The 27,799-nt window shown below is 42.5% G+C and overlaps 1 protein-coding gene, 1 long non-coding RNA gene and 1 other non-coding gene across 7 annotated transcripts in view; 2 read left to right on the forward strand and 1 right to left on the reverse strand.

The window, feature by feature from the left end:
* Window positions 1-1,688: 1,688 nt before the first annotated feature.
* Window positions 1,689-15,397, reverse strand: LOC118669694. 2 transcript variants are annotated; one of them, XR_004972096.1, is made up of 3 exons: window positions 15,253-15,397; window positions 6,053-6,357; window positions 1,689-3,851 (listed from the first exon to the last, which is right to left on the reverse strand). It is a non-coding gene; the product is annotated as an uncharacterized LOC118669694 (long non-coding RNA). The 2 variants fall into 2 exon arrangements; XR_004972095.1 differs by lacking the exon at window positions 1,689-3,851 and adding an exon at window positions 5,162-5,448.
* Window positions 15,398-15,486: 89 nt separating this feature from the next.
* EIF3A (eukaryotic translation initiation factor 3 subunit A) overlaps window positions 15,487-27,799 on the forward strand; it is a 31,948-nt gene continuing 19,635 nt past the window's right edge. The window contains exons 1-8 of one of the 4 annotated variants that reach the window (XM_036335824.1): window positions 15,487-15,683; window positions 22,151-22,341; window positions 22,495-22,631; window positions 23,008-23,171; window positions 24,602-24,801; window positions 25,915-26,123; window positions 26,990-27,161; window positions 27,380-27,484. In XM_036335824.1, coding sequence (XP_036191717.1) covers window positions 15,635-15,683; window positions 22,151-22,341; window positions 22,495-22,631; window positions 23,008-23,171; window positions 24,602-24,801; window positions 25,915-26,123; window positions 26,990-27,161; window positions 27,380-27,484 — 1,227 coding nt within the window. In that variant the 5' untranslated portion in view covers window positions 15,487-15,634. Of the gene's footprint in view, window positions 15,684-22,150; window positions 22,342-22,492; window positions 22,632-23,007; window positions 23,172-24,399; window positions 24,497-24,601; window positions 24,802-25,914; window positions 26,124-26,989; window positions 27,162-27,379; window positions 27,485-27,799 lie in introns of those variants that run through there. The other 3 variants (XM_036335827.1, XM_036335826.1, XM_036335825.1) reach the window with 3 other exon arrangements.
* Window positions 27,597-27,726, forward strand: LOC118670364. Its single transcript, XR_004972276.1, has one exon. It is a non-coding gene; the product is annotated as a small nucleolar RNA SNORA19 (small nucleolar RNA).

Here is a 27,799-nt window from a genome sequence, read left to right on the forward strand (position 1 = left end):
TCTCTCATCGATGTTTCTAACTCTCTATCCCTCTCCCTTCCTCTCTGTAAGAAATCAATAAAATATATTAAAAAAAAAAAAGACTAAAAAACAAAGCAGGCAAATTCATTGAGTATAACAGAATTTATTGTAAGGTAATTTGCTTACAGGGAAGATTGAGTCGGGACGGAAAAGACGACTCAGTAGTCTACACAGATTATTCTCCCCTGCTCTTCAGTTGTTACAGTAGGTGTTTTCTAGTACAGCTGAACTACTAATGATTGACAAGGCGAAGGGACAAAGAATGTAGCTTGAGACAGGAACCATACCTCCTGGTGGTCTTATGATGGATAATTGCTTACAATCGATGCCAGTACTTCGTTTGATATGCCATGCTGGCCCTTTACTGACAGGAATCTTGGTTACAGGATACAGCTAATCATTAACTATGAGGCTTTGGTGCTGGCTGAGACTCAGCATGGAAACCAGGGGGAAATTAGAGGGCACACAAAGATGGGGTCAGCTTTGTTCACATCAACATCTATATAGCACCCCAAACATTATGAACTATATAAATAAAATGCCTACCTATTTAGAAATGTATACTATAAATGTCTATATCTACAAATACGTGTAGGTATATATATTTAATACATTATGCATAATAAATGTACTATATGTAAGGTCCATAACTGTAAAAAATGTCATTGAAAATATTGAAGATAATAACATTCTAACAGATGCTAATGAAATGGTTTTCTCTAGGTAGGTAAGACTTCAGCAGTTTTTTCTCCTCCTTTTATTTTTATTTCATAATTTCTTTTTCTGGGGCAGAGGCGTTATAAAGTATATTCTCAGGCCCTCCATTCTGTTCCCGTCAGGAGCCAAGGCTGAGAAGGAAGGTGAGGTGGGAGAGGGGAGAGTGTAACAGCACCCCTCCCAGGCAGGACCGGGCTAGTCGGAGAACAGGCTTCCTCAGGTTGCGGATGGTTTTGGCCATGGCCTTGTCTTCGCTGGTGGTCCCACGCTGGGAAGCGTCCGATGTGCTGAGGCTGTTAGGGAAGCCATTCTTGAGGGAGAGCTGTTTTCAGGGGAGGACTACCCTTACAAATACACACGCGGCTCCTCGTGGGAGCTTCCTCCCTTCACCTCCAAGGGCATCCACTCCCTGAACAGGGCTGTGACTTCCTCCTGGCACAGCTGGAGGAGAGCAGCAGGGCCCCCACTCATCAAGTTACCTACTCCTGCCCACTGTGGGTCCAGGGAGTGGCACGGACACGAGGCCTGGAGGACTAGCCGCTCCAGCGGTCTCCTGGTCACCAGCAGCTAGTCCTCCAGGCAATGTGCTTCCCATCAGCTTTATTTCATAATTTTAAAAAATACTGTATGGATTGCTTCCAATAGTTCAAATTTTAAAATCTCTGAAACTGGGATGCATCCTACAGTTACAATTGGGAGTGTCCTTTTTTTCTTAATGGTACACAAAATGACATGTTCAATCATTGATGGCATTTCTAGATTTGATGAAACATGGTAAACAGAAAGAAATGAGAAAATATGGCTGGGCTGGTGTGGCTCAGTGGTTGAGCACTGACCCATGAACAAAGAGGTCAACGGTTCCATTACCGCAGATTCGATTGATTGGGGGGAGGGGGCGGGGGGAGTGTGTGCAGGAGACAGCCGATTGATGGTCGTCTCTTTTTTGGGGGGGTCCTCTCTTACCCATGTTTCTATCTCTCTATCCCTCTTCCTTCCTCTCTCTCTAAAAATCATTAAAAACACTTTTTTAAAGAGAAAATATGTTAAATTTATGTACCCCAAATCTCTGATCTTTCACCGTTCACCAAGGTAATTTGCTGAATCTTACAGACATTTAGCCCAAAATATGTAGTATCATTTTGGCTGGGAGAATCATTTCCCATTAGCTTAGCAAGACTGTAGAATCAGTAAAACTCGATCTCCCTTGCTCAGAGTGAAGCATTTGCACAACAGGCTGTGACATGGGCTCAAGGGTGGGGAGATGGATACAGATATAACCATAGCAGAGATCAGATGGGAACACAGAAAGGGGGAGGGAAGGCATGACCAGAGATCTTGCTTCTGAGATTTCAGACCTAAAGATCCATACTTGAGGAGAGAGAAAAAGAGGTGGAGCAGGATGAAAGTGTGTTAGGTGAATTGCCTCTCCCTGCCCCGGTGGGGCTGTTCATGCTGTGTCTTCAGCAGTCCCTGACCGTAAGTATTTCCTCAATGAATGTGTTAGGGAGCGGCTCCAAGTGGCCAAGGCCTGTAGGTGCCACCCTTGTCTCTGACACATAGGAGGCACTCAGAAAATAAATGAGGATAAAGACAGTGGTCAATAGATTCTAAAACAAAGTTGTCAGAAGGTGGTGGGTACAGGAAGGGAAGGCTAAGGAAGGCAGTGGCCAAGCTTGGATGGAGTGGGACACAGGGCCAAGGGTAGAGAGGTTATCCATGGGTAGGAGGGAGGGTGAGTGGAATTGATGCCACCCTTCCTCCCATTTCACCACTAGGTGCTGTCAGACCTGCCAGACAGGTTCCCCAGAGTTAAGGGGAAGGAAAAAGGGGTAGAGAGAAGGGAGTTATTTCCAACCTTTAGCAATAAGATTGCTGAACTGTCACTAACGGAAGGATGTGGAAACAGACAAACCCGAATTCTAGTCCCAGCTCTGCCATCTTAGCTATGAAACCTCACTAAGTTGCCTTTCTTCTCTGTGCTTGTTTTCTCAGTGACCAAATGGAACCATTTATCCCGTCCTCTGTACCTCTCCCAATGAAGATCTGAATGAAGAAAAAAGCCTTTATGCTATTTTTATAGACAGAGATAGCCTTGTGTAGGAGGTTCCCAAAACCAGCCCCAGATTCAATGACTTGTTGAGGGACTCGCGCGATTCAGCATATAGCTGTCCTCATGGCTATGATTTATTACTGCCAGAGAATACAAAGTGAAATCGGCAAAGGGAAAAGGCACATGGGGTGGTGTCCAGAGAAAAGTAGACCCACGCTTCCAGAAGTTCTCTCCCAGTGGCATCACACAGGATGCACTTAATTCCTCCAGCAACAAGTGACAACACACAAAAAATATTGTTGACCAGGGAAGCTCATTAAAGACCCAGTGTGCATTAGAGACTCGGGTTTTTTTTTTATTGGGGGCCAGTCACGTAGGCATCTTCTGCCTAACACACATCAAAATTCCAGGGTCTCGGAAGGAAACATGGTCAGCATGAACCCCACTGTTTGTACAAAAAGTTTAGGCGTAGTCAGTCACGCTTATAAATTTTGGGAATGGTGGGAGCACTCCTGAAGTTGAAGTTCGCAGACACCAGCCAAGGGCCTACTCACCAGCAGACTTTTCTAAGGATGGCAATCTCAGCCAGCTAAGTCCTGTTTGCACAGCCTGCTCGCTCATCACTCCCCAGGAAAAGAGTAAGAAGTGGTTGGCACTAATGTGGAGGTGAAAAGTGCCCAAACTGTCTGGGCGTGTGGACAAGGGATTGTAAGGCGGTCACAGATGTTCTAATTCCCAGGTCCCTGGGAGCCAAACGGGCGCTTTTTGTCTTTTTCCCATAATTGGATTCAATGAGAGATTAGGCAGGTGTCAGCTAAGAGAGCCATTGGAGTGGCAGCTCTTGTAAGGGTTTCCAGGCCAGCTTGGGAACCAGGAAGTCACCTCTGGAAGGAGCTTCAGTCAATTTCCCTGACATTGTCCTGAGGGTTAACTGGCTTCCAGCGTATGTGAGGCTTCCAGAACATTCCCCAAAGGAAGTGGTCCTTCTTGTGTCTCCACAGTTTCAGGGCGCTGATAATGGAACCTGAGTAGATCCCAGGCCCCAGGAAGCCAAGCTTTGGAGCTGTGTTGCATTAAAAGAAACAGTTCAGCAAGAAAACTGTAATTAAAATAAATTCATATCCTTATCTACATTTTTCAAAGAACATTAATGAGAATATAATTCATTACCTATAGTAATTTTTTTTTTTTAAGAGAGAGAGAGAGGAAGGGAGAGAGGGAAACATTGATTTGCTGTTCCAATTATTTATGCATTCATTGGTTGATTCTTTTTTAAAAATATATTTTTATTGATTTCAGAGAGGAAAGGAGAGGGAGAGATAGAAACATCAGTGATGATCAGAGAGAATCATTGATCGGCTGCCTCCTATACGCCCTCCACTGCGGATTGAGCCCACAACCCAGGCATGTGCCTTTGACTGGAATTAAACTCAGGACCCTTCAGTCCCCAGGCCAATGGTCTACTCACTGAGCCAAACAAGCCAGGGCGTCTCTTTCCCTTTCTTCACCATTCAGCCTTTCCCTGCCCCTCTATTCTTCCTCTTTTCTTATCTCAGCCCTTTCTTACTTGAATCTCCTATGCCACTTCAGCAGCTGCCTTCCCAACTCATTACCCTATGTACCTAATGAATACACTAGTAGGTAGGGAAAACAGGGAAGGTAGGGATGGAAGCTAATATCAGAATATTTTAGAGTAGCTAAGGGGGCAGAAAGAAGCTATAAATAGTCTATGCATGATTTTTGTCCCTCTTCTCTGCATATACGTGAGAATTATCTCTAGAGAGCTTGTGTCAGGGATTATGCTGAGTGCTACAGGTAGCATCTCATTGAAACCTCCACCAAACTCATCATGCCTATTACACAGATGATAAAACCGAGGCTCAGAGAGATTACTTGCCTAAAGTCATGGTGCTAGTAAATGGCAGAGCTGGGGTTTGAAGCCATGTCAAACTCCAAACGTGGCATGCTTACAGGATGAACTGAGATGTATTTGTGATCCAGTTCTCTAGGAAATGAAACATAGTCCCTAGTTCTAAAACACCGTGGAGGTGCCCTAACTCCAGGGACAGGCCTGCGTCTTTCCCCTCCCCCCTTCTTCTCTCCAGATGCATGACACCTTCACCTTTCTCTCTCCTAAGCTCCAAGGGTCCCTTCTTTTGCCTCAGGAACTTGTTTCCTGAGCCCATTTCTTCTACCACTTACTTCTACCGCTGTGACTGTCTAAATCAGGGGTGGGCAAACTTTTTGACTCGAGGGCCACAATGGGTTCTTAAACTGGACCGGAGGGCCGGAACAAAAGCATGGATGGAGTGTTTGTGTGAACTAATATAAATTCAAAGTAAACGTCATTACATAAAAGGGTACGGTCTTTTTTATTTTTTTAGTTTTATTCATTTCAAACGGGCCGGATCGGGCCCGCGGGCCGTAGTTTGCCCACAGCTGGTCTAAATAAACTTCCTCTTAAGAGAAAAACAAACAGAACACCACTGTGGAGCAGTCTCTGATTCCTTCTATGGGGCTTTGCTCAACAGTCTAAATTTGTACAGTTAAACCTACACAACTTGCCTTTGTCCTCCATTGAGCTGTGGTTTGTTTTCATTTCATGCAAGGCAAAAGCACTTTAGAATTTTAGACTCCTTTAGCGCTTCATTCTTCCTTCTCTGTTAATATGGAGAAAACTGTTAAGGTCTCTGTATTAATTTTCTATTGCTGTGAAACAAATCAAATTACCACAAACTTAGTGGTAATTTAGTCTAGCCATTGTGGCTCAGTGGTTGATTATTGACCTATGAACCAGGAGGTCATGGTTCAATTCCCAGCCAGGGCACTAGCCAGGTTGCAGGCTCGATCCCCAGTGTGGGACACGCAGGAGGCAACTGATCAATGATTCTCTCTCATCATTGATGTTTCTGTCTCTCTCCCTCTCCCTTCACCTCTACAATCAATCTATATATATAATAGCCTAAGCGACTGTTAGACCGGTCAACAGAACAACTGGTTGACTGGTCACTATGACACGCACTGACCACCAGGGGGAAGACGCTCAACACAGGAGCTGCCCCCTGGTGGTCAGTGTGTTCCCACAGCCGGCCCACCTCCCATAGCCCCCCCCCCCCCCCCCTCCGCCCCCGCTGGCCTGCCCCAATCATCCCTGATTGCCGGCCAGGCAGAGGGACCCCACCCGTGCATGAATTCATGCACTGGGCCTCTAGTAAAAATATATTTTAAAAAATAAAATAAAACAACACCCATTTGTTAGCTCACAGTCCTGTAATTTATAAGTCCAGGTGCGGCAAGATAGGGTTCTCCATTCAGGGTTTTGTCACACCGAAGTCCAGGTGCTGGTCAAGCTGCATTCCTTTCTGGAGACACTGGGGAAGAATTTGCCTCCACACTCATCCGAGTTGCTGAAGGAATTCAGATCTTTGCACTTGTAGGACTGACCTCTCTGTTCATTAGCTGGCTGTTGGCTGGCGGACTGCTCTCAGCTTCCAGAGGCCATCTGCAATTCCTTGCCATGTGGCTCCCTCCATATTCCCTCTCATGCTTGCTTTGAATCTCATTGAATGCTTTAAAGAGATTTAAAGGGCTCATGAGTTTGGTCAGACCAATCCAGATAGCTCTCCTTTTTCGTCAATTGTAACATGTATAAGCTAATCACAGGAATAATAACACATCATAGTTACAGTCCCAGGTATTATATAGGGTGGAGTCTTGGGGGTGTGTGGGGCCTCTTAGAATCGGCCTACCACAGTCTCCATTCCTTTATTTATTCTTTTTTTGTTGTTGTTAAGGTATTACAAATGTGTCCTCATCCCCCCCATTAACCCCCAACCTCCCCCCCTTTATTTATTCTGTGAGAAATAAGGTGAGCCCCCAAATTCAGGGGTCCTGGTAGAACACGAATCATACTCGGGAGCCAGGCAGCAAGGCAAACATCTTTACTCTTGCAGGAGGGTGCGCAGCACACGGTCTGGGAGCACTGCACACTGAGCAGGTGGTCTGCCTCGCTTTTTCATCCTGATGCACGTGACCTATCCCTCACTCTTGATTGGAGCTCAGGTGCACAGTCTTTCGCGATTGGCTCATTTGAAGGGAGGGGTGGCCTTTGCAGTTCAAGATGGTGGTCCCCAGGGGAGCTGCAAGTCATGTGGCCAACATGGTGGCTGCCTAAACTGTTCTTTGACAGAAACGATGACTTGTTCATTCTCACAATTCACACATCTCACGTTTATGGAGTGCCTTCCCTGTGCCAGGCATAGTTCCAGGCGTTGGGGAAATAATGGTGAACAAGACAAACTTGGTCCCTTAAAGCTTACCATCTAGTGTGGTGAGACAGACAATAACCACGGAGACGAAGAAAACTATCAGTTAGTAAGGAATGCTCTGCTGAGAACTGACATAGGGTGGCATTTAGATTTAGATTGGGTGTCAGGAAAGGAGGGAAATCCCGGAGGAGGGGCCATTTTGGTTGCTCCCTGAGAAGATAACACACTGAAAAGGTCCATGTAAGACTGTCTAATATCCACAAACCCAAGAGGGAAGCCCACACCCTGTGGTTCCAGGGTTCCTTCTAATCATATTCTACACATTTAACAGAGACGCCTGTTTTCAAACCACACCCAAAACCACGATGCACAGTGTCTTACTCATTCTGTTTCCTTCACCCTATTGTTTTGTGTAGCTTTGGGCTTAACCTCCTTAATTTCCAAGCAGGAGCTGGGCTTCAAGGCATGCCAACAATGGCATGTGTAAGTATATGCTCCAGTTCCCACAAACATGCCTCTAACTTCCCCTCAGCGCTCTCCTGGAGTCTGGCAAATACTAATGGATGAAGACTCATGGGTGTATGTATTTGTACTGCCAGGATACCTTTCTGCTAAAAATATACTCAAGTGAATCTGCATCCCAATTTCCTGCTTTCAATTTGCAGAACCTAAAGGTTCCGTGAGAACTGCCTGGCACAGGCACAGTGCACCCATCGGCCCTTGGTCCGCCACTGTTGAAAGGATTTCCAATCCCAGGTGGACACTTGCGTGGTTAGGAATGCAAGACTGTGAGGTTTCGGACCTTGTTTGCTATCATGAAGCTGGAACTATCAGGTGCTCAGAAGCACATGCTAAAAAGCCACTTTCTGGGGGTTGAGCATGTGCCAGGTACTGTCCATAAACTAAGATGAACCATCCCAGTCATTACCTTCAAGGGACTTCCAGGGTCAGAGGGGAGAACACCATGCAGATGGCAATTATAACATAGGAGGCTTGCTTTAATCAATTAAGTCATTTTTTCAACAAATATTTATTGAGCGCTTCCTCTGTGCCAGGCAGTATAGATATCAGAGATACAGCAGTTGAACCAAACAGAAACAAATCCCTGCCCTCGTCAAACTTATTATAGTCTAGACAGTAAAGACATAAACTCATAAAATGTGTTGGGGATCAGATGGTGACAAGCAAATAAAGGCTATGGAGGAAAATTTTGTTAAAAAAGAGAAAGGTGGCCTTAGTCAGTTTGGCTCAGTGGATAGAGCATCGGCCTGTGGACAGAAGGGTCCCAGGTTCGATTCTGGTCAAGGGCACATACCCAGGTTGTGGGCTCGATCCCCAGGAGGGGGCGTGCAAGAGGCAGCCGATCAATGATTCTCTCTCATCATTGATGTTTCTCTCTCTCTTTCCCTCTCCTTTCCTCTCTGAAATCAATAAGAATATATTTTTAAAAAGAGAGAAAGGTGTTTGGAAGTATGAGAGGAAGGTAGGTTATTTCATTAAAGAGTTGAAAGAAGACATCATTGAAAAGGTGACACTGGTGTGGGAGGGACAAGGGGAAGGGGAGGAGTTGGATAGGGCCCTACAGGTCATTATAAGGACTTTGACTATCACTGCATGAGCTGGGGAGCCACAGAGGGTCTTGATCGGGAGACTGACATGATCATCTCACTTTTGTTCTGAAAGGATTCCCCTGCTTGCTATGTGGAGAGTAAAGAGAAGGGAGCAAAGGGGAAACAGAAAGACGAGTTAGCAGGTCATTATACACTCCAGGTGAGAAATGAGGGTGCCTGGGACCAGAGTGGTAGCTGTGGAGGTAGCTATGGGATTTGTTGAAGGATTGATTGGACGTGGGGCTGTGACAGAAAAAGTAGTCAAGGAAGTCTCCAACCTTTTTGGCTTGAGCAACCGTAAGAACAAGGCTGCCATCCTTTTGCATGGGCAAGGTGACAGGAGCAGCAGGGTGGAGGCAGAAGACACCAGGCGTCTGGTTTGGGGCCGGCTGGGTTATGCTGTATGTCCAAAATTTAATGGATGTGCCAAATAGGCATCTGGGTGTGAGACTGACTGGCTTTCAGGGAAGAGGCCAAGCGCTGGTGATGCAGTTTTGTAACTTATAAACATAGAGGTGATGTCTAAAGCCATGAGCTAGAAACAAGGGATGGATGTAGTTAGAGGGAAGCGGTCTAGGGGCGTGGACTTCTTTGCAACCTTAGAGGTCAGAGTGGTGAGGAGACATCAGCAAAGGAGACTGGGTATTCAGAGAGGCAGGAAGAAAATCAGGAAAGGGTGAGCCTGGGAGCCAAGTGGAGAAAGTGTTTCAGGAAGGATGGCTTGATGAACCCTGTGTGTGAGCAGAGATGGAACCCAATGCATTAGTGCACAGGGGCTGGATTCACTTTATTTATTTTTAAATACATTTTTATTGATTTCAGAGAGGAAGGGAGAGGGAGAAAAAGAAACATCAATAATGAGAGAGAATCATTGATTGGCTGCCTCCTGCACACCCCTTACCGGGGATTGAGCCCTCAACCCAGGCATGTGCCCTGACAGGGAATCAAACCGTGACCTCCTTGTTTACAGGTTTGATGCTCAACCACTGAGCCACGCCGGCCGGGCTCACTAGCATTTTTTGAGCATCCGATCTGCCTGGTTCTCTGTGAGGCATTAGTGACACAATGGTGAACAACACAAAGATGGTCCTTCCACTCGCTAAGCGTACAGTCTGCAAGTAATTATACTGAAGTCTGATCAGTGCAGGCAGGATGTTGTTAGTGCTCACTGCCTTGGCACCTAAACTAACTGGGGGGCCAGGGAAGAATCCTGGAGGAAGTGACGTTTAACCTGAAGTATAAATAGGTGGCTGTCATCAGAGCAATAAATGGATGGCGGTGAAGAATGTTCCAAGTGAAGTGGTGGCATGGCCTCCCCCCACACCCCCTTACCCCCCCCCCCCCCCCCCGTTAGAGGTGGGAGAGAGAGCTGTCTAGGCACCAAAAGACCTTGGGTGTGGTAGACAATGGGGGCTTAGAGGGGAGTAGCGTCTCCGTCTTCATAGAGCTTCTGGCAAGTGCTTGAAGTCTTTCTCTCTCTAGAAAGCCAAGTCCAAGAAGGCAGGAACCACATCTGCCCTGTTCACTGCTGTGCACCTATAGGTGCTTATTCCCCGTGTGTGGCACATGGTACGCATTTGATAAAGGTTTGTTGAATAATGTACTAGTATAACCGTGAATCTTAGTTTACCTCTCTAAAATTTATGTTCATCAGTATAAATACCATCATTACAGCATTCTTATAAACAAAACGATGAATGTAAAAAGCATTCTGTAAACTCTAAAACATAATACTTGTTTTAAAGCTGTAAGATATTATGTTGCAAATATGTATAAAGTAGTACCTGTTTCACCCTTAACAACTGTTTTTTTAAAAATATATTTTATTGATTTTTTACAGAGAGGAAGGGTGAGGGATAGAGAGTTAGAAACATCGATGAGAGAGAAACATCGATCAGCTGCCTCCTACACACCTCCTACTGAGGATGTGCCTGCAACCAAGGTACATGCCCTTGACCAAAATCGAACCCGGGACCCTTCAGTCCGCAGGCCGACGTTCTATCCACTGAGCCAAACCGGTTAGGGCAACACTGTTTTTTTTTTTTTTTTTTAATATATTTTTTATTGATTAAGATATTACATATGTGTCCTTGTCCCCACGTTACCCTCTACCCCCCACCCCCCCCACCCCCGCTCATGCCCTCACCCCCCCGTTGTCCATGTCCATTGGTTAGGCCTATATGCTTGCATATAAGTCCTTTGGTTGATCTTTCCCCCTTACCCCCACCCTCCCCTACCTTCCCTCCAAGTCCCGACAGTCCAATCAATGCCTCTCCGTCTCTGGATCAGTCCTTGTTCATCAGCTTATGTTGTTCATTATATTCCACAAATGAGTGAGATCCTGTGGTATTTATCCGCTCTCAAGTTCCATCCATGCTGTGGCAAATGGTAAGAGTTCCTTTTTCTTCTTCCTCTTCTTAAAGAATACCTTTCAGCATTTCATATAATGCTGGTTTGGTGGTGATGAACTCCTTTAGCTTTTTCTTATCCGTGAAGCTCTTTATCTGACCTTCTATTCTGAATGATAGCTTTGCTGGATAAAGTAATCTTGGTTGCAGGTTCTTGCTATTCATCACTTTGAATATTTCTTGCCACTCTCTTCTGGCCTGCATGGTTTCTGTTGAGAAATCAGCTGACAGTCGTATGGGTACTCCCTTGTAGGTAACTGACTGTCTTTCTCTTGCTCCTTTTAAGATTCTCTCTTTATCTTTTGCTCTTGGCATTTTAATTATGATGTGTCTTGGTGTGGTCCTCCTTGGATTCCTTTTGTTTGGGGTTCTCTGCGCTTCCTGGACTTGTAAGTCCATTTCTTTCACCAGGTAGGGGAAGTTTTCTGTCATTATTTCTTCAAAAAGGTTTTCAATATCTTGCCCTCTCTCTCCTTCTGGTACCCCTATAATTCTGATGTTGGTACGCTTGAAGTTGTCCCAGAGGTTCCTTACACTATCTTCATATTTTTGGAATCTCTTTTCTTTTTTCTTTTTCGGTTGGGTATTTTTTGTTTCTTTGTATTTCAAATCTTTGACTTGATTCTTGGGATCCTCTTTTCTGCTGCTGGATCTCTGTAAATTATTCTTTATTTCAGTCAGTGTATGCTTAATTTCTAGTTGGTCCTTTTTCATGTCCTCCATGGTCTCACTATACTTATTGGGGGATTCATTAAATTTATCGGCGGTTTCCATAAAATTCTTGAAAAACCTTATAACCGTGGCCTTAAACTCTATATCCAATCGTTTGCTTTCCTCCATTTCTGCCATTTGTGACCTGTTTCTTTGTCTCCGCATTTTGGCAGCTTCCCTGTGTTGATAGAGTGGCCCTGTACGCCAGGTGCACTGTTTTTTTGAGAATCTTATTTACTTCCCTCAAGTCAGAAACCCCCCCAAAATATCGTATTAAGAGAAATTATCCAGTCATATGTCGTATAAAAGTAGCTTCATTAAGGAAAATATCCTTCATCAATCTGATCACTTCCTCTTACCATTTCCTAAAGTGGTTTCTTACATATTCAGGTTGTTTATTTTCTCACTAGAGGCCCGGTGCATGAAATTTGTGCACTGGGGGGGGGGCATCCCTCAGCCCAGACTGCACCCTCTCTCAGTCTGGGAGCCCTTGGGGGATGTCTAACTGGGAGCAGGCCTAAGCCGACAGTCGGACATCCTTAGCGCTGCAGCGGGGGAGGGAGAGGCTCCCGCCACTGCTGCTGCGCTCGCCAGCCGTGAGCCTGGTTTCTGGCTGAGCGGGGCCCTCCCCTCCCCTTATGCAAATATGTATAAAGTAGTACCTGTTTCACCCTTAACAACTGTTTTTTTAAAAATATATTTTATTGATTTTTTACAGAGAGGAAGGGTGAGGGATAGAGAGTTAGAAACATCGATGAGAGAGAAACATCGATCAGCTGCCTCCTACACACCTCCTACTGAGGATGTGCCTGCAACCAAGGTACATGCCCTTGACCAGAATCGACCAGAATCGAGGGCTTGAGCAATTACATTCGGTTTAAGTGGCTTTCAAACTCTAGGTGTAAATAATGTTTGAACATTAAGGTTATTAATCAACAATAAAGACTGCAGCAAAAGGCCAGTTACACATTGATCTTCTTGTCAATGGTAAGTACCAACTCTTACCATTTGCCACAGCATGGATGGAACTTGAGAGTGGATAAATACCACAGGATCTCACTCATTTGTGGAATATAATGAACAACATAAGCTGATGAACAACATAAGCTGATGGAGCGCACTGATCATCAGGGGGTAGCTCCTGTGTTGAGCATCTGCCCCCTGTGGTCAGTACACGTCGTAGCGACCAGTCATGCCGCCATTTGGTCAATTTGCATATTAGCCTTTTATTATATAGGATAAGTGAGCATTAATCAACAAGTTGCTTTTCTCCTGGCCCAGAATAGGTCCTATCTTGTATCACCTGCACCAGTGAATCAAGTCCTTGAAAGCAGGCATCTTATATCTTTTTATTCCCAGCACCTAACATTATGGCTGTTAGTTGGTACTGAATACTTGTTGGTTGAATTTAATAGGTAAATTTATCCTGGAAATTGACATTATACCTTTACTTATTCACAAATACAGTACCAGACTCTAAATAACTTTACTTAGTGCACTTAAATGATCATTAGCTATTCCCATATGCTTCACATGCTTTAACGTGAGAAAAGGTAAAGAAACAGAGATACTCTATTTCATTTTACCTCCCAATTTTCTAGTGTTTGCTTCGTTTTAGGTCTGCCAAATAATGAGTATTAATTAATGAGTTCATCTTATTAACGTTTCCATTCAGATATGATAATGGAAAAATAAGAATGTTGGAAAGCTTTTTCTTAGGCCAGGTTTCCTTCTATTTTATTCTGTTACGTCTCTCTATGGTCTACTAGTTTTTTATCTACAGCATTTAAAAGCTGTATTCGCTCTATGTGTAGCTCTTTAATTTTGACTTAATTATTATATACACAGACACGAGTCTCTTGATCCTGCCCCATAAAACAGTTCCTACAGCTTCTTAGTACTTGTTGCCCAACCCTGTCTGGCTCTTATGTTTTTGAGGAGTAAGCTCAGACATTTGGAGTGGTTCAAACATTTTGGAGGAAGAACTCTCTGAATTTTAATTTAAAAATAATCTTTTTTAGAATTTGTGATTTATTTTTTTTTGGTCCATCTGCATTTCCCCCAAATTTTTTCACAGTGATAAATTTACAGTTAAATAGAAAAAACACACACACCTATTTGCTGAAGCAGAAAAAATGAGCGGAAATTCTTTTTGTGTATATACTGTGGTTTTCTTGTTCATTAATGTAGTACTCATTAGTCCACCCATATCCTCTGTTATTACAAAATGTGTAATATGAGTTGCGATAATTTATTCCACTGCTGCTTTCTGAATTTTTCTTCTGAAGTCATCTGAATTTCAGACCAAGGGCTTGAGCAATTACATTCGGTTTAAGTGACTTTCAAACTCTAGGTGTAAATAATGTTTGAACATTAAGGTTATTAATCAACAATAAAGACTGCAGCAAAAGGCCAGTTACACATTGATCTTCTTGTCACTAGCGCTCATTTTCTTACGTTTGTCACGTGTGCTGAAGGTCAAGGCGACAGCACTCCGCGTGTTTGCGAACAAGCAGGTCTGTCCTGCTGCGGCGCTTATGCCCTCTGCCAGGTTGCTGTCACTGGTCTGTTCCCGTCTTTCAGGTCTCAGCTCCCCACTAGCCTTGTCTGGGAACCTCCCCTCCCCCCACTCAGGCAATCTCTGTGTCACCAATGTTTTTATTTTTTAAAAATGCCTTTTTGTTGATTTCAGAGAGGGAGAGGGAGAGAAACATCAATGATGAGAATCATGCATCAGCTGCCTCCTGCACGCCCCCTACCGGGGACCGAGCCTGCAACCCGGGCACATGCCCTGGACTGGACTGGAACCCGGGACCCTTCAGTCCGCAGGCCGACGCTCTATCCACGGGGCCAACCGGCTGGGACTCACCCACGCTTTTGTTACCTAGATGTGAAATGAGCTTGCTTCTGCAGGTACCCGCTGCATCGCTCCTCCCCACGCTAGTCCGTGATGGGCGGGCCACCCCCCCCCCCCCCCCCCCCCCCCCCCCTGAGCAGCGCTGACCTAGGTACACCTGCTCCGTGCATTTCCGTTCCAGTGGTTCTCAACCTTCCTAATGCCGCGACCCTTAAATACAGTTCCTCATGTGGTGGTGACCCCCAACCATAAAATTATTTTCGTTGCTACTTCATAACTGTCATTTTGCTACTGTTATGATGAATCGTAATGTAAATATCTGATATGCTGGATGTATTTTCATTGTTACAAATTGAACATAATTAAGGCATAGTGATTCATCACAAAAACAATATGTAATTATATATGTGTTTTCCGATGGTCTTAGGCGACCCCTGTGAAAGGGTCGTTCGACCCCCAAAGGGGCCGCGACCCACAGGTTGAGAACCGCTGCTGGGCGGATGCACCGGACGGGTTCCAACTCTGCACGACTCCTGCACAAATCACGGTGAAAATAAATCCGTGCAGACGCCTGCCTTCTAGTGAGACAGAACTCGGACCCAAATCTCACCTGTCCCAGCCCGAGTGTCGTCGCCTGAGCGGTGAGGAGCCTGAGAACCGCTCCCCTGGCGTTCAACCTCGGAGTTCCGAGGGGGCACCTAAGCGCGCGGAGGGCGCCAGCCGCGGCCACGTCAGCCGCCGCGCGTAAAGCCAGCGCGCATGCGCGCGGGAGACGGGTGGTGCGCACGCGGAGGCCCGCCCCCGACATCCGGGGCCTGGGCCGCGGCGCCGCCGCCGCGCGGAGGTCACGTGGGTCCCTCCTTTCCATCGCTGGCTGGCTGGCTGGGCGCGGGCGACTGCTGGTGAGGCGCGTGGGACCTCGCGCTGGTTCCCCTTCGGCCCGGGCCACTAAGGAGTTCCCTGACGCTGGGTGAGCTGAGCCTGCCGCCAAGATGCCGGCCTATTTCCAGAGGCCGGAAAATGCCCTCAAACGCGCCAACGGTGAGTAAGGGGTCGGGGCGCTCGGGGCTGGGGTAGCCGAGGCCTCAGAGGTCGGGGGGCCCGCGCCTGCTTCTCGCTGTTCCGCGGCCGGACTGCTGCCGGAGAGGGGGTCGATGCGGCCGGCCCGCCGCCGTCCCAGACCGTAGTTGGGCATGGGTTCCCCTTCTCGTTCCAACTGACCCGGGAGCGGGAGGCGCGGAGCCGGGAACTGTCGCCCTGGGGGCCCTTCCGTCCCCCTGTCGCCTCCTGGTGCGCCTTGGGGGCCGCCGCCCCGGAGACGGAGCCACTCGGGCCGGAGCCGGCTCCTCCACCCTGCCAACCACTCCCCCTCCCCCCACCTCGCTCTTCAGGCCCTGGGTCTTCGGTCTGCTTAGGCCCCCGCGCCCCGGGCCGCCATCTGGGAGTGCCGGGGAGGAAGAAACATGGCTCCCTCCCGGGGACAATGCACGCGAGAACCTCGACTCCACCTCCCGCAGGGGCCGGGAGCCGGGCCGGCCCACCTCCGGCCTCCCCCGGGCTCCTCCGCCCCCCACACCCGGCGCGGCGCTCTGCTGGGTCAGGGTCCACTTGCTCTTCTTCCAGCCACGGTGCTTTTGCTTCTGACCCACAGAACCGGTTTTCAGCTTTTTTTTCCTCCTTTTTCTGGCATTGATTATTGGCTGCCCAAAAGCCCATTCGGAATCACAGGAAGTTGGGCCAGAGTTGACGCTCTGAACAGAAAGACTTCACGTTCTCGCTCGAAAGAGAACGAAACTGAGGCCTAGAGAGAGGGAATGGTTGGCCCAAGGTCACTCCGGGAGCGAGTGGTTGGGCCAGGGATGAAGCCGAGTCCCTGGGCGTCCAGAGGAGCCGTTTTTTTCCGCCGCAGCGTGGCTGCCTGCGATTTCTAGTTCCCTCCGTGTACTCGGGCCTTTTCGGGGAAACTTGTGCGAGCCCCGATGTGTTCAGGAGGCGTTTATTCCGTGGGCGTTATGGGGGCACGGAGGCGTTATGCCTGCCTCGGGTCTTTAGTTACATTAAAAAGTTTTCTTGTTGAGGGTTTTGATTAGCCTCGCGATTTGTTGGGGCGCCCCATAGCCCCTGTCTTCACCCTGCCTCCACCCACACGAGTTTTGGGTCCCATCCATGTTGTAGATGGTGGCACCCTGTGTGCTACGGTATGATGTGTGTGGGGGGCTTGTTTTGTTAGCTGGTTTGAAGATTCCTCTTTCCGAAAGGGCCGTGTCCGTCGTTACGTAAAATTGAGCGAGCAGGGCTAGAGGTGTGTTTGTCACATGCTTATCGTGTTAACGAACAGTAACAGCTTTGAGAGAGTTGACAGTCGGGCATAGGTTGATTCTCCATTCTGTGGGCAGAGTCATTGTTAGAAAACTACAACTAAAGATCTGATCGACTACCCATTCTAACCAGCTGTCTCATGGTTAGAACAGGGGAGCTGTTAAGTTCATGGGAAAGAAAATAGATCGAAATTTATTATTACAAAATAAACTGTAGCCAAGTGAGGATATTTTTTTAAAGTTTCAAAATTTACCATTATGTTAAATGACTTGGGTGAGATTCTCCTGGGTTTGCTGTTGTGGATCTGTTTTACAGTCATGCCCACGGCTTCCTCCCCGCTTTCTAATCGGCTGAAGCACTGTGGTCTCCAGGGCCTGCATGCGACTCATCTGATGTGTTCAGGCTTTATTACCTTCATGGGAACTTAATATTTCAGTAACTTTTTAAACTTAGTAGGGATACATGATGTGTAACAAATCTTAAAAACTTTCTTTTCTTTCACGTTTTCTAAGTTGAAATTGATTTGATTCATGAAGGGAAAGTTGGACAAAGCATCTAAAGTTAAAGTAGGTGAGATGAGGACACTGCTGGCGGGGAGTGAATTTTGTTTCTATAGTTTTACAAAAAGGCTGTGTAGGCTCCTGCAGCTCTTTTAAGCTGTAAGATGGGTGTTTCTGTGGTGGAGATGAAATGCTTTGCCATTCATGTAGTAATTTTTGTACCTTTGATCGTGTGAGTAATCTCTCTTAGTGTCAAAGTGAGCCGAATGTAGATGGCGAATGGCACTGCTTAAACTAAATAGGATGATAATAAAAGCACCTTTCGTTCAATGGGAATAACCTCATTTTATCTAAGTGTTTTATCTAACATTTGTAGCCTCAAACACATTAAGACGTAATCCATTGCGTTATCTCAATAAAATGTGAATACATTTAAGTAGAATAGTCCTTTAGGTCACCCCGAGTCTGTATATCAGAGCAATGTTTTTGGAAACAATTGTAATAATTCAGGAAGATGAGAGCTTGGCCCCGAAGTTACAGGCAAAAAATTCATAACCTGGTATCACTTGGGAAAAGCCCTTTTTCCAGATTATATTGTTAGTAGTGCCAAATTAGCTGCTTCTGACCCTGTAATAGCTTTTTAATGAAACTACCTGGGGGATTTAAAAATAGTTGTTATTAAACCCACAAATTGTGTAACAATATAGCTGATCTACTTGGTCTGCTGCTCAAACTAGTAAGATTGAGAGGTTTACCTAAACTTTATAGACAGACACATAGTTTCACTCATTGTATCTGGAAGGTAAACTCAGATATGCACTAATAGTTTATAATTCCAGATTTTTATTTATTTTTTTTCTCTGGAATATCAATCTGGAAAGGAACATTCTTAAACATTGAAATAGAACCTTTAGTGTGACAGTTCTTTCCATACTCACACCCCCCCCCCCCAAAATCAGATAATTCAGAGGAATTACATCTAAATCCTCCTTGTATATGTTAGGGTAAAGACATATGGATTATCATGAGAAATCTGTTCCCATTCTAGTTTTTTCTTTTAAAAAAATCCTTGCCTGGTATCCATGTTTTTTGTTGTTACTATTTTTTGATGGTTGAAGTGTTTGTCCTATTAAAAATTATTTTTTAATGCATTTGCTTTGGTGGCTTGTTTGAAAATATGGTATGGGATTTAGAAGCAAATTTTGATTGGCTATCTAGGAGTGAAAAATACTTTTAATTCTATTCCTAAACAAGACTTTTATTTTTAGAATGTCTTTAAGAAACCACACTTGCCCATTTAAAAATCAGAGATTGGGAAAGTCAACTATTTTTAGACAGTTTAGTATTTTGTCATCACACCATACTGGGGCCAGCTCTCAACTTCAACTCTCTTTGTCCCTATTTTATGTTATAAGATATTGACAGTACTTACATACAGTAATGTAAGATTTAAATCTTTAATATAAGATTGGGAATTGTATATAGAATAGGTCATTTTAGTGCTGCTGTTAACAATATTTTCAATATAAAGGATAAATTTAAAAACATTTGCTCCCAATTTTTGGCTGATGGATACGGTTTTTGTTAAATAGTTGTGAAAAAGACCTAAATTCTGTTGCATTTTAGAAAATAACCTTATGTGCATGCTCCAGGAATAAGATAGATAGGTCCGCCCCTTAAAACAGGAAAGGTTTATTGTTCCCACAAGGTATCTAGTTATATTATGTCTTGTTTCATTTCATAGCATTTTTGGGGAGAGGGTGTAATAAAATTGACAACTGAAAATGGACTTTCTCTCATAATGGAAATATTATTCAGTTTATTAACTTGAAGTATTGAAGAGGGATTTGCAATCATTTACATATGAGAAATATTTGATGAAGTAGGTTATTTTATAAAGGTATTTCTTTCAGTATGTTGTGTTGTGATTTATCCTGTTGCAAGCTTTTTCTATACTAGAGAGTTATAATATTGTTTGTAGCTTTCTCAGGGCAAGGAATGTTCACAGTCAACATTCCTGAGAGATGTGATAATTGGAAGAAAAAATATTAGAGAATTACTAAACCTGTAGTTCTAGTAAAACTCCCAAATAAGGGGTCTTTTCGCCTATTCTTTACTTAGCACAGAGTTGCATGATAGATAGTGCTATACATTGTTAGTTTACTCTTAAATAATTCTTTGTCAAATATTTTTAAAAATTTATTGATTTCTAGAGAGAAAGAGGAAGGGGGAGTATAACAGAGAAACATTCATTTGTTCCACTTATTTATGCATTCATTGGCTGCTTGTATGTGCTCTGATCCAGATAGAACGCAAAGCCTTGGCATATTGGGATCACACTCAAACCAACTGAGCTATCCGGCCAAGGCAAAGATTTTTTAAAAACATGATTTTATTGTTTAGAGAGAGAAGAGAGAGAGGGATAGAGATGTAGAGACATGGATGGGAGAGGAACACCAATGATCGCTGCCTCCTATACACACCCCCACTGGGGAATCAAGCCCGCAACTCAGGCGTGTGCCCTGACCGGGAATTGAACCAGTGACCTCTTGGTTCATGGGGGGATGCACAAACACTGGGCCACACCAGCCGGGCAGATTTCTTTTTAATAATTTTTTAATGTATATTTTTTATTAATTTTAGAGAGGAAGGGGGAGAGAGAGAGAAACATCAGTGATGAGAGGGAATCATTGATTGGCTGCCTCCTGCACATCCGCTACTGGGGATCGAGCCCGCAACCCGGGCATGTGCCCTTGACCTGAATCGAACCTGGGACCCTTCAGTCTGCAGGCCGACACTCTATCCACTTAGCCAAACCAGCTAGGGCCAGTATTTCTTTTTTTAAGGAGGAAATTAAACAATGATTTTTAAAAATGAAGATGTAGTGTTTTAAGACATTTTGTACCTGTATAGTGTAAAACTAGTGTTGTAGTGCTCCCAAGTTGTTCAAGTGTTCAGTGAAAAGATACTGTTTGTGAAATTTGCCAATTACATAATGAATTTAGGTCGAACATAACCAGGTGACTTAAAGAGTCCCCGCGTGCCCCCCCTCCCCCAGTTTATTGTTTGTGTAAAAGAAAGCAAAAAATGATGAAAAATAAGATAAATTTCAACTTTAGTCAGAAATAATGTGATAGAGGAGCCTTTGCTTTTGACTGAATTTCAAAATGAGCAATATACATAGAACACGAGATTAGAATTGGATTTTGAAATATTGCCAAATATAGAATGCCTTCAGTTTTACTTGGCAGTAAATTCAAAAGTGTTTCTTTGCTCTATATTCTAAAATGTTTTCCTCCCAGTTTTAAAAGATAACTTAATTGTAGAAATTAAGTTTTAGATTTGCAGAATTACTGCGGAGGTAGTACAGAGGTCCCGTGTATACCACACACAGTTTCCTCTATGAATGTCTGTGTCAGTATAATGGTACGTTTGTCACAACTGATGAGCAAATACTGATGGACTAGTATTAACCAAGGCCACACTCCGTATTTCCTCAGCTTTCTCTAATGTCCTTTTCTGTTTCAGGATCTCATTCAGGATGCATCACATTTAGTTGTCCTGTCTCCTTAGGCTACTTGGTTGTGACAGTTTCTTAGACTTTCCTTATTGATGACCTTGATAATTTTGAAGGGTACTGGTTTGGTATTTTATAGAATGTCCCTCAATTGGGAAACTGTCTTAATATTTCCTCGTGTTTAGACTGGGATAAGTGGAGACATACATACTCTTTGCTCATGTTTTGGCAGACTAAATTTTATTTATTTATTTTTTAATATATTTTATTGATTTTTTATAGAGAGGTAGGGATAGGGATGGAGAGTTAGAACCATCGATGAGAGAGAAACATCGATCAGCTGCCTCCTGCACACCCCCTACTGGGGATGTGCCCGCAACCAAGGTACATGCCCTTGACTGGAATCGAACCTGGGACCCTTCAGTCCGCAGGCCGACACTTCTATCCACTGAGCCAAACTGGTCAGGGCCAGACTAAATTTTAAGTTGTCAGTTCTACCAAACTCGATGTATAGAATATCCCAATTGAAAATTCCAGTGAGTTATTTTGTAGCTATCTACAAACTAATTCTAAAGTTTATATGAAAGGCAAAAGACCTAGTATAGCCAACACGATGTTGAAGAATAGCATCAGGACACTCACACTATCTGGTCTAAGACCTTACCATGTGTTCCTTTATAGGAATCAAGACAGTGAGGTGTTGGCAAAAGACTAGATACATAGATCAGTAGAGAATATTCAGAATAGAGAGCCCAGAAATAGACTGACATAGTCGGTTGATCTTAAAGGAACATAAATTTAATGTATTTTTCTTGTCTCAAGTCTTGGCATGAACTAGCAAAGATTACATCAGAGCACTGGTGACTAAAATACTTCTCTCCGTTTGTTGGGGACATTTATTTTCCCTCATGACTTCAGTTTCTGGAACTTTAAAATCATTTAGAAAGATATGTTTGGTACAGAGGAATTGTAGACCATATTTTGAGATAGTAACCGGTTTTCATGGTTTTGCCTTGGGTAATTTTGGCATAGCTTTAGTAGTCAAAAATAAATGTGACCTAAAAAGGGATGGTAATGAGTTCAGAAAGTAAAACAGCCAATTTAAAAAGCAAGATTTAGACTTTTGTATAATATATATTACTGATTTTAATTCTCCTGAATTACCTTTCCAGAATTTCTTGAGGTTGGCAAAAAGCAACCTGCTTTGGATGTTCTTTATGATGTTATGAAAAGTAAGAAACATAGAACATGGCAAAAAATACACGAACCAATCATGTTGAAATACTTGGAACTTTGTGTGGATCTTCGAAAGAGCCATTTGGCTAAAGAAGGATTATACCAGTATAAGAACATTTGTCAACAGGTATGAGCAGAGCTGGGTTTAATATTTTTTTATAAGTGCATTTAGTAATTTTGAGTTTACTGTTCAAAGTAAATATATGCTATGTCATAAAATTTGCTTTTAAGATATTTTATGTTTTGTTGGGGAAAGTTTTATTTTTTTTGTTTTTCTTAGGTGAACATCAAATCTCTAGAGGATGTTGTTAGGGCATATTTGAAATTGGCAGAGGAAAAAACTGAAGCCGCTAAAGAAGAATCCCAGCAGATGGTCTTAGACATAGAAGATCTGGATAATATTCAAACTCCTGAGAGGTATATGGGTTAAACTGCTAATAAACTTTTCTGTGTTTTTCTATACATGTGTCTCCATCCTGATTTGAAGTAGGTGTTTATTAGAAAGATTGCTAATATTTGAGATTTCAAATGTATAGTAACCGAAAGAATCGTGTTAAAGTTCACAAAAGTGGAAAATTACAACCTTTAGATTGGTATGTATTAATTTAAATGGTTGTACTATGGATTGGGAATTCAAATACTTGGACACTAAATGTGACAGCTTTATAGTGTGTTCAAAGTTGTAGGAAGAATATGTACTATTTTATAAAGATTATCGGTTTTGGTGTTTTCGTCATGGCAAAGTGGGAAACCATGTCTAAAAATGTTTTCAATATATTTTATGTTTTTTTAGTGTTCTCCTAAGTGCTGTAAGTGGCGAAGACACTCAGGATCGTACTGACAGGTTACTTTTAACTCCATGGGTTAAATTCCTGTGGGAATCATACAGACAGTGTTTGGACCTTCTTCGAAACAATTCTAGAGTAGAGCGTCTCTACCATGATATTGCCCAACAAGGTAAAACAAGAACTGATTTGAAAAGTTGACTTAAGAATATAATTTGCAGCCCAGGCCCTTGTCCTGGGCACTGAAAGGTTGATGGTTCGATTCCTGATCATGGCACATGCCCAGATTATAAGTTCAATCCTGGTGGGTGGTGTATAGGAGGCAGCCGATCCATGTTTTGCTCTCATATCAGTGTTTCACTTCCTTTCTCTCTCTCTCTCTCTCTCTCTCTCTCTCTCTCTCTCTCTCTCTAAAAAGCAATAATAATTTTAAAAAATCTTAACGAATAGATTTTGCAAAAGATTAACTGTTAATTTTATATAGTTTTTATCCGTATTGAAATATTGGCATTCATTTGAATAGTAAATAAGTGACTTTTTAAGAAAGTTGTTTTACTATTTAAGGTAATTTTATATGAAATGTATTTTATTGATGATTGAAAGACCTTTTAAAGTCATTTTGGAGTTTTCCAGGTGATTGAAAAAATAAACTTTTTTATTATTTATTTTTATCATTAGAGAGAGAGGAAGGGAGAGGGATAGATAGAAGTATGGATGAGAGAAACATCATCGATTGGCTGCTTCCTGCATGCCCCCGACTGGGGATCGAGCCTGCAACCTGGGCATGTGTCTTGACTGGGAATGGAACTGCGACCTCCCGATTCATAGGACAACACTCAACTACTGAACCATACCAGCTGGGCGAAATATTAATGTTTTAATGACAGCAAGTAGTTTACGTGCACGTCTATACCACAAGTCCCAATTTGTACAGTTTTCATTAGTACAAAAGCTTCCTGTCTATGCAAGTTAGGTAACAAAGTTCATTGTATATTTGAACAGCATGAGGGTTAGGGGTGCTGACCCCCCATGCAGTTGAAAATCTACATAGAACTTTTGACTCCCTAAAAACATAACTAATAGTCTACTGTTAGCTAGAAGTCTTACCAATAACATAATCAATTAACTCATATTTTATATAAGTATTACATGCTGTATTCTTATACTAAAGTAAGCCAGAGAAAAGAAAAGGTTCAGAAAATTGTAATGAAGAGAAAATAAATTTGCAGTACTTACTGAAAAAACCTGTGTATAAGTGAACCTGCACAGTTCAGACCTGTATTGTTCAAGTGTCGTCTGTATTTCAGGCTAGAATTTTTTTTTGCTGTTTTAGGGTTTGAAAGGTGAGTCCCTCTTAGACCCAAATTTGAGTAATTCCTATTTGTAAACTCAGAACCATATTTTAGTCCTAGGACATGCTGATGACTATATCCAAAAGGTGGTCAGGGCACATGAAGTGAATTACAACTCTGATAACTTCTAAAGACATGATTTTTGGTAAATCTTACTTAAATAGTTGATCTCAATACATGAACTAAAACTTATTCAATACTTGAGTTGATTGTGGAACGCACCTAATATATTTTATTTTTATGCTTATAGCTTTCAAATTCTGCCTCCAATACACCCGTAAGGCCGAATTCCGTAAGCTGTGTGACAATTTGAGAATGCACTTGTCTCAGATTCAACGCCACCACAATCAAAGTACAGCAATCAATCTAAATAATCCAGAGAGCCAGTCTATGCATTTGGAGACCAGGCTTGTTCAGTTGGACAGTGCTATCAGCATGGAGTTGTGGCAGGTAACAGCCCATATTTCCCCCCTTCCTGAGTATCTTTATCTTGATATCTGTTGGTCAATTTTAGTAGGTGATACATTTAAGATTGTCTGATGGAGTAGGGAGAGTTCTGGACAGGGAATCTCAGAATATTTTGGTTCTAGGTGCCAGCTATGAAGTCTAGACCAAATTGCGTAATTTCTTTTGGACCCAGTTTCTTTCCATATAAAATAGTCCTCAGTGCTGCTTAATGTGTGAACTTTTTACTGGTTCGTGATGAAATAAGTCTAGAGGAGAATATTACTGTATTTTGCAAAAGTATTGGTGGTGTCAGGTTAGAAATTAAAAAACAAAACTGGTCTTTTACTGTGAATAGAGAAGTGATGCTCTGGATTTTCTCCTAGATTTCTTGGTGTTGCTTCGACTTAGCATACATGATGAGTAATCAGTCCTATGTTGGAGATCTCAGCCATGTTGGGAATCATTCTCTACTTGGCCTTTTCACACTTAAGAATTTTACAAAGACATTTTCACATGATTTTGTAGTCATAATTTGAAACTTTAATATATTTAATCCCCCCAAATCTAATTGAAATTACAGAGAAATCAATAATTTTTCAGCCAGGTGAAAAATGGGATTTGATTTCCCACTGTTTTCTTACGATAACTTCCTTTTTCTGTAGGGATACCCTTAAAATAACTACCTGATGAATTAAGGAAGAAAAAGTTACATAGAACACAAGAAAAGGTGTTCATTATAGAAAATATGGATAAATATAAAGAAGACAATATTCATATATGATCTTATAACTCAGAATAACTTCTATTGTGTTTTGTGTTCTTCCAGATTTTTTTTTTAATATATTTCCCCAAGTTGTGTGATGATATACACATTTTTCTTAACAAGTCTGCTCTTTCTACTTTAAAGAGTTTTAAGAACTTTGTATTTTTGCAATTATGGCAGTTTTCAGAAATATATCAGATACTAGGTTACAGATGAATAAAAAGAACCACACATGAAAGCATTTTATTTGCCACTTTTATTAAGTGTTTTGTGCTTTAGGTTTCATAATGAGATTTGAATTAGATTTTTGTTTGGTTTAGAATGCAATGACTAATTTATACTCCTAATTTTAGGAAGCATTCAAAGCTGTGGAAGATATTCACGGGCTATTCTCTTTATCTAAAAAACCACCTAAACCTCAATTGATGGCAAATTACTATAACAAAGTCTCAACTGTCTTTTGGAAATCGGGAAATGCTCTTTTTCATGCATCTACACTCCATCGTCTTTACCATCTATCTAGAGAAATGAGAAAGAATCTTACCCAAGAAGAGATGCAAAGGTAAGAATGTTATAGTTGGATAGAACTGACATTATGAAACAAATATCTATTATTAAATGACATGGTAGTATGCTCTAGATTAGGGTTTCTCAACCTCTGCACTATTGATATTTGGGTTTGGATAATTCTTTGTGGTGGGGGACTGTGCATTTGGGATGTTTAGCAGCATTCCTTGTCTCTACCCGCTGGATTCCAGTAGCAGTCCTTCCAGTTTGTGACAACCAAATTTTTTTTTAAATCCTCATCCTAGGATATTTTTTCATTGATTATCAGACACAGTGGAAGAGAGAGGGAAAGACAGAGAAATATTGATGTGTGAGAAACACATCGATTGGTTGCCTCCTACATGCACTCTGACCAGGGCCCGGGCACGAAGGGAGCCTGCAACCGAGCCGAGTACGTGCCTTTGACCAGAATCGAACCTGGGACCCTTTGGTCCACAGGCCGATGCTCTATCCACTGAGCCAAACTGGCTAGGGCTTGGGTAGTATTCTTGATCTTCAGTAGCTATCTTGTCCAACTCTGCTTACAGTGCCATTGAGAAAAATGGAATATTAGGAATATAAAAGACAGTGTTAAGGTATAAGCTTTCTATCCACATACAAGTATTTAAAACCTATTCTTAGAACAAATTTGACAGGAATAAGTGGGTGAAGTTTTTATTCTTAAGGTATTCATTTTAGTACGGTCCATTTATAAATAAATAATTTTATGCTTTAACGAATATTTATGAATATAGTTCACATTCACACGGTGATATACATAGTCTGTCACTGGCATATGATACTAGATGGTTAAAGAGTAATGTCTTTTTGCTTATCAAGTAACATTTACAGATTTAACAGATTTGTAATTTTGTTCTGCAGAATGTCTACTAGAGTGCTTTTGGCCACTCTTTCCATCCCTATTACCCCTGAACGTACTGATATTGCTCGACTTCTGGATATGGATGGTATCATAGTTGAAAAACAACGGCGCCTTGCAACACTGCTAGGTCTTCAAGCCCCACCAACACGAATTGGCCTTATTAACGATATGGTTGGTATACATTTGAACATTCATATATATACACACACACATAAATATGGTTCGAACAGAAAACTGTATGGTCAGGTTTTATAATTCATGATTAAATACTGGTGTTTTACTTGTTAATCATTTTTCAGATTTCTAATTCTGTATTTTTTTTAATCAGTTCACAATTCCAGTTGGAAATTTTCCTTTAGCAATTAAACTTTTTGTTTTGTTTACTGTAGGTTAGATTCAATGTACTACAATATGTTGTCTCAGAAGTGAAAGACCTTTACAATTGGCTGGAAGTAGAATTTAACCCCCTAAAACTCTGTGAGAGAGTCACAAAGGTAAGCCTTTGCATTTACGTTTGATTATATCATCATATAGCTTGTCCTAGTGCAGTTTTAGATATATTTCTATTTATTAAGAGAGAAATATTATCCTATGTGTTTGAAGTCGGTGCACATTTCATTGTCTTTTTTCTTTATGTCAAGAAAAAAGATATTTCTGATGTGCTAAACAAACCTGTGGAGGTAAATTAGCAGCATGGCTTGCCTTAGCCATTGCTGTCAGTCACCTTCAGACAAGTATTCATAGCTTCATTACACATTCTGTATTTTTTGTGTTGTGTTGATACTTTTGTCTAAGGAAACTGAAAAAGT

Source organism: Myotis myotis, unplaced genomic scaffold, assembly GCF_014108235.1.
Source record: "Myotis myotis isolate mMyoMyo1 unplaced genomic scaffold, mMyoMyo1.p scaffold_m19_p_15, whole genome shotgun sequence".
In the NCBI taxonomy this organism is placed as follows: Eukaryota; Metazoa; Chordata; class Mammalia; order Chiroptera; family Vespertilionidae; genus Myotis; species Myotis myotis.